Below are 7,334 nucleotides of genomic sequence, written 5' to 3' on the forward strand. Positions count from 1 at the left end.
TTATCTGTGTGGGGTTGCATTGCCTGCTTATCTTCTTCTACCATGCCGTCTACGCTTACAAAGGCTGAGACTGCGGACTTTGCAACGTCTAAAGTATTGGACCAAGCCCCACAAAAGGCTAGCGAGGCACCGACGCTTTGCCAAGAAAAAAATACTGATAGACGTCGGCGCTTTACTTTGAACAAACTCACCCGCAAGCACCATGCTATTACCGAGGCTGAAAATGAGGACGCAGCGGATGTGTCATATCCTGTCTCTACAGACAGCTTTAGTGATTTAAGTCTCAAAGAAAGCGGCTTGACACACACGGTGGGACCTCAAGATTTCGATTTACTATGTGTTATTGGCCAAGGAGCTTTTGGAAAAGTGATTCAAGTCCGACACCAGCCAACTGGCGAGATACTGGCCATGAAAGTACGTGGCAATAATTAAATATTCCTTTTATTGCAAAGTATGGCGACGATTGAGCGTGTTTATGTATTAGTAGATTGTCTCGAACAAGTACATTGTGCAGCACAACTCAGTGTCGTGTCTTCAGGCCGAAAGAGACATAATGACGAAAATAAGTCATCCGTTTCTTATCAGTCTGAAATATGCTTTCCAGACCAAATCTAACGTATATTTAGTGATGCCATTCGTGGCGGGAGGAGAGCTATTTCATCATCTTCATAGACAGGGGTTGCTGCTTGAAAGCTCAGCAAAATTCTATGCTGCAGAAATCGTACTTGCGTTGGAGCACCTGCACTCAAAAGGCATCATTCATCGGTACTTTCGGCATTATTGAGCGTTCATTAATAATAAGTATTGATGTTATGTTTTGTACAGCGATTTAAAGCCTGAAAACGTGCTGCTTGGCGCTGATGGACACATTTGTCTCACAGATTTCGGTCTTGCCAAAGAAATGGCCGCTGTAAAGTACTTTAATGAAAAAAAAAATGAAATTCAATGCCAAACTAACTACTTTTCTTGCTTGATAGGAGGACGATTTGACGAGTACCATGTGTGGCACGAATGGTGCGTATCGTCCATTGTTTGTGGTTGCTGTGTTTAATATATTTTGCACTTTTGCTTGTTTAATAGAATACATGCCGCCAGAAATGATTCGTCGAAAAGCCTACAATAAAGCTGTTGATTGGTGGGCACTTGGTGCTCTTATCTACGAAATGGTCACGGGTTATCCACCTTTTCGACACAAGAATCGGAAAAAATTACATCACAAAATATTAAATGAAAAGGTAAAAACTAAGGAATGATACACGCTAAATATTGTACTGACATTATGCCTTTTATATTGCAGCTGCTACTTCCAAAGTGGCTTGGCGCTGATACCCACTCAATTTTAAAACAACTGCTAGAGAGAAATGTTGACAAGCGACTTGGGTCTGGCAAATCGACAATGTTTCAAGTAAAAGGAGTACAAGCAATTAAAAAGCATGCTTTTTTCAAAAGCATAGATTGGGGTCTACTGGAGCAAAAAACGGTACAGCCACCGATTTTACTAAATGTAGTAAGCAATACGGATACCACGTACTTTTCTGAAGAATTTACGACGCTGGACGTCGGACCTCGCAGTCGTGCTGGTAGTTCCAGTGCTAATGGCGATTCAAAGAAGCTATTTGCACGTTTTTCGTGGGTTGCCGATGATGCTTTAAGCTTTGCTGATATCGTTCGGGGTAGTAGTGCAAAGGAAGATTTGACAGTAGTAGCTGCTGATGGCGTTGCAAAAGTGGTGCTGAGTGAGACATTAGACGCGTCTTACTAGTAAAAACCAATTCTATTGCAGCTTTAAAAAATGAACCTGATCGACTTGTACACTAAAACATCTAGCGCGCGTGCAATAGCCATTAAGAATAACAAGGTTCTATTCACCGGAACCGTGGAGCATATCCAGATTTAGCGATCACCAAATTGCTCCTTAATTCAAATTAGGCGGCCTTGTCATTCTCTTTTGTATGTACTGTCATTTCTACTATACACGTTCTTGTCTGCATCGTTGAGATTCCTGACGTTGCCGTACGAAAAAGCGATACAGAGCACAGTTTTCTCTACTCGAGCTCCGGGTCACGATAAATATTAACGTGTCTATCAATCTAAGTACAACATAGTTTGCAACCGTTGCGAATTGAAAATAGACTACATTTTAGCAACCTTTGCGACTTTAACGAAGATAACGCCAACTAAAGCAGCTTTCGAACCCCTTTGCAGCAAAATAGCCGCTATTTAGGGTGCTATGCCTTTATGGTACACGTCCCTTAAGTACAGGTCTATTAATGCGTTTGACCTGCCACTCCGATGAGGAAAAGTTAGTGACACACTCCTGTGTATGTGTTGCACACTTGGTGCATACAAGTACGGACGTCATCTGCGAGCCGAAGTGTATAGCATACATACGCTCGCCATATAAATGCGAGCTTACATCATAACTGTTCATAAAACTGACTTACATTCAAATATATTAAAAAATAGGGAAAATGCAAAGCCACATTTATCCCACACCACTCCGGCCAATACCTACCAAAGCGACTACTAGTGCTAGCGCAGCGCCGTGGAAGTAGAGGATGAATACTTATATTCTGCAGACGTTATAGGGATATATTATCTTACATTATTTTACAATGCAATACACATTCCGATAATGAACAATCTAAATCACTTGGAAAGTGTAGGCGGGCACGTCGTAATGCGGCCACGCTCTACTTAGCACATACCCAAGCACAGCGATGAAGCGGTTAAACCAGCTTTTCTTGCGTGCAGTGAGGTAGTTTTGGTGTGTTGAAGGAAGATTTGGACATGGGCAAGGACGGGGCGAGATATGACTGATGACACTACCTGTCTTTCCTGACCGGTCAACCTAGGTGTTGCACTGCAACCAACCGATTGATTGGTGAGGAAGTTTACAAGTTTGAACAGTTTACTGGTAGGCTAAAACGTAATAACAGAATCCTTTTTACTATCGAGTATTGATTTGAACAGGTTATGAGCCCAAATGACAGCTCCGACGACGCGGCACAGGCGCCGCCAATCACAGGTCGCGAAAGGACCGTGACGCCGCCTGCCGAAGTCGTCGACCCGCCAACCCACGAAAGGGGCGCGGACGTGAATGAGAGGATCCTCAAGGTGCTCATGGGACTCGAAGGTCGCATGGAGCGCATGGAAGCGTCCCAGATGCAGATGGACGAGAACGAGCGACTTCGAGGTGCAATCGAGAGTGGACTCTTCAGCTCTCTGCTTGGCCGAAACATGGGCAACGCTGGACCGATGCACCTGGACGCTCTTGGCAACTCGCCGCCGAGACGACAAGCTGTGTATCAAGCGCATGACCAGCCAAGGCAGCACCCGAGAGTGTCACCGGCTCAAGGCGCCCACGTTGAACCGCTCGGACCGCAGTATGCGGCGCCGGACTTACGGCAAGGCTTCCCACCGCAACAGATGCCTCAACAAGCTCAGCAAGTGCCATGCCCCACGCATCGCGTGCCGGACGCACGTCAACGAAAGCTGGCGATCAGGAAGTTTGACGGTAGTGAGCTATACCATGGACTCGGCTCCCGTTCTCTTGATTGGGGGAGAACATTTCTCCGCCAAGTTACGATGGCCCAGCATGCGTGCGGATTCGCCTGGTCCGAGGAAGTTAAAGCTGACTTACTTGGACACTACTTGAGCGGAACCGCAGAGCGCTATTATAACAAGCAGCTGGAGTTATGGTGGACACAATTACCGACGCTGGATCATGTCATGGAAAGGCTCCATCAGACTTTCAAGACCACAATCACGGCTTCGCAGTCAATCCAGCTCTTCACGGCGCGTAAAGACCCCAAGAGAAGTTGGCCGGAGCATTACCTTTACTTGGTTGCTGTCAGCGACGCGTGTGGTGGTGCGGACCAACAGGTGCTGGATAATATCGTGCATTATGCGTCGACGGAACTGAGTACGGTGCTTATGGCTAAGTACGATAACTCAAGAGTGGATTTTTTGCGTCAAGCTGAGGAGCTCGCCCACTTCGCGCAGTCTGTAGAGCTGGAGTCGGGGAAGGGCCGGGCTCTAGGACGAGATGTTGTTGCGCTCGTGGACGAGGTCTCAGCAAAGAGGGAGACACGCACGTGCTTTGGGTGCGGAAAGGCCGGTCACATTAAGGCCAACTGTCGAAGCAAAGATCGTAGTAGTCACGATGGTCGTCGTGGAAAGCATGGCGTAGACCTTGTTTTGACGATCAACGATCGTGGACTCAAGAAGAAGAATCCGCATTTTGGTTATGCTGGAAAAGATGCGAAGGACGAGCATGACGAGTGGATCTTGGATAGTGGTTCAAGTCGTCACCTCGTGAAGGATGAGAGCCTGTTGCTAGATGCACCAGACTGCAACTATCAGTGCAACATGGCGGATGGAGAAACACTATCCCTGTCAAGAGTCGGTAGCGTCCGTTTATGCGTTATGGCAGGTGGCAAGGAGCGGACGGTCAAGCTTACTGAAGTGTACCTTGCGACTGAACTCGAGCGCAACATTGTCTCATATGGAAAACTCGAGCTCAAGGGTTTTGGATTGGTGTACGATGGCGCGACGCGCTCGCTCGCCAATCGCAGCAATGGGGAAGTGGCTTTCGATTTGACTATGGAGAACAACGTGCTTTACGTTAAGACTGTGGAAACATTGCACTTAAGGAGCATGCCAAGTGATGTACTAATGTCAATACTGGCTGAAGAAGGAGCGACTGAGTCATCGTTGGGAGTGCAAAGCGGTACGCTCATGCATTTTCACCAGCGACTTGGACACCTTTTCTTCGACACGGTGGAACGAATGGCGAAGGATCCTGCGTCAGGGATCAAACTCACGGATCGGCGCAGACTCACGTGTTTGTCATGTGCTGAAGGGAAGCACACGAAGAATTCTCAATCGCAAAAGGACACCGGCGTAAATGCACCAATCGACAGGATTGGTGGAGTTATCTGCTCAGATCTAAAGGGACCTATGACGCCTAAGGACCGACATGGAAACAGATATCTCGTGAATTTTATCGATCACAAGTCGAATTACTGCCGCGTGTTTCTTGCCCCAACTAAGGATCAAGCAGCGAAGAAGTTTGAACACTTTTTGGTGTTTTTTGAAAAGCGACTTAATTGTCGTATTCACGTGCTACGTACGGACGGCGGCGGGGAGTACCAGAATGTGGACTTATTCCGCAAGCGCACTGGAGTAGCCCGTCAAGTCTCAGAGGCAAGAAATCAAGCTTCGAACGGCAAGGCGGAGCGAATGTATCGGACCGTTCTCAATATGGCTCGGTCCATGATTTTTGCAAGCCGCCTGCCCTTGACATTTTGGGGAGATACGCGGCGTACATCTTGAACAGGAGTCCGACAAGCGCAAACTTGCGACGCGCGTCGCCAATACAGGTTCTCACGAAGGTTGTCCCCGACTTGCGCAACATAGTGGTATTCGGCTCAAGTTGCACGGTCTATCGAGACCCTCGCAAGAACTCGCTCGCACAACTAGCACAAGTTGGCATTATCGTCGGGAGGAGCGACGAAACTAAAGGCTATCGAGTCTTTTTGCAGAAGGATAACGTCGTGGTCGTCACGCAGCATGTGAAAAACATTGCGACGCTCAGTGACGAGCAAAATGAACAGCTTCAGCGCGCACTCAAATACGAAGATCAAGCCGGAACAGCTGTTTCCAGGAGTGCAGAATCGTCTGAATTGTCGACGGCGTCACTAGCGGTCTCATCAAAGCAGAGGAAGAAAGGGAAATTAACTGTGGGTAGCGGAGGATCGAAGGAGAAGTCATGGACCCGCTCGTCACACGGCACGCGTGGTGCGTCGAAGCGAGCTCAGGAAGTCGCGGCACAGGAGGAGCCAGCGAGTAATATGAGCATCGTAAACCATGTGTATGAGCGTGATCCGAAGAACTACGGCGAAGCAATGCGAAGTCCTAAAAGCGAGGACTGGAAGAAGGCGATGTGTGACGAATTGGAAGCGCTCGAGAACAACGACGTTTGGCATCTTATCAAGCGTCCGAGCAGCAGCAATGCACTCCACACGAAGTGGGTGTACAACACAAAGATGACTGCTGATGGGGTTGTCGAACGCCTTAAAGCGCGACTTGTGGCGTGCGGCAATGAGCAAGTGTTTGGAGTTGACTATGTCCTCACATTTGCTGCCGTGATGGACATGTCAACGGTGAAGATAATATTGGCTCTTGCAGCTACGTGGGGAGTCGTCGCAAAGCATGGCGACATCCCTAACGCCTACGTAAAGGCTGACAAAGAGGCTGATTTGGAGATACTTCTACAAGTACCAAGAGGAATGGACGTGAGCAGTGATACTATCAAGTCACTAGGGGCATCGAGCGTGAGTGAACTGGCTTTACAGCTTCGCAAGAGTTTGTACGGCCTTAAACAGGCCGGGAGGCGCTGGAGCCAATTACTACATGCACGGCTTATTGACGTTGGTTTCCAGCAGTGCGTGTCGGATATGTGTTTATACTGGAAGAAGGATGGGAGAGACCTCGTGATTGTCGGGGTCTACGTTGATGACTTGCTAGCTACTGGTACGGACGCGGCAGCAGTCGACCGTTTCTTCGCGAGTCTAGGCAGTCTGTCTATCAAGGACCTAGGAGCAGTCAACAAGTTCCTGGGAATGCGTCTGGAGATTGACAATGAAGGAGGATATATTATCGATCAAGAAGTTGCAATTAATGACATCCTGAAAGATCATGGTCTCGAAGATGCAAACTCAACGCGGACTCCCATCAGTGCAGATTGTTACGAGGTCCCGACAACAGACAGCGCTCTGCTTGTTGATGCAGAAGGAGGAGCTCCAAGCATTCGAAGCTTTCAATCGCTCGTCGGTAGTCTTCTCTGGGTGTCGATATGTACGCGGCCAGACATTGCATTTGCCGTCCACAAGGCGACGCGCCAGACGCACCAGCCGCGAGTCCATGAGTACAAGCTCGCGAAACGCATCGCGAGGTACTTGAAGGGTACCTGCAGCTTCAAGCTACGGATGACACCGGCGACGAGCGCGCGCGAGACAGTGAACTTGGAGTCGTACTCAGACGCGGACTTCGCTGCTGAAAAGCTGGACCGAAAGTCGTTGACCGGCGGGGTCATCTTCTTGAACGGCATGGCGGTGAGTTGGACGGCCAAGAAACAAGGCGGCATCTCTCTTTCCACCATGGAAGCCGAATTTGTTGCCGCTTCGGAGCAAACGCGCGAGTTACTTGGGATCCGAGAGATGTTGCGCTAAATTGGGATGCCACCTGGACTGCCGATGACGCTGTACATCGATAGTCAAGCCGCTATCAAGCAGCTGGATGGCGAGGCGTCTTCCTTGAAAGCCAAGCAC

The 7,334-nt window shown here is 48.7% G+C and overlaps 1 protein-coding gene across 1 annotated transcript; it reads left to right on the forward strand.

Annotated features, from left to right (window-relative positions):
• Positions 1 to 1,966, forward strand: CCR75_004637 (uncharacterized protein). Its single transcript, XM_067962723.1, has 6 exons — positions 1 to 414; positions 488 to 765; positions 826 to 910; positions 978 to 1,014; positions 1,081 to 1,235; positions 1,298 to 1,966. Exons 1-6 carry the CDS (start codon positions 43 to 45, stop codon positions 1,760 to 1,762), a joined length of 1,392 nt encoding a protein of 463 aa, XP_067820546.1. The 5' UTR covers positions 1 to 42; the 3' UTR covers positions 1,763 to 1,966.
• Positions 1,967 to 7,334: the final 5,368 nt, after the last annotated feature.

Source organism: Bremia lactucae, linkage group LG12, assembly GCF_004359215.1.
Source record: "Bremia lactucae strain SF5 linkage group LG12, whole genome shotgun sequence".
NCBI classification, from domain to species: domain Eukaryota; phylum Oomycota; class Peronosporomycetes; order Peronosporales; family Peronosporaceae; genus Bremia; species Bremia lactucae.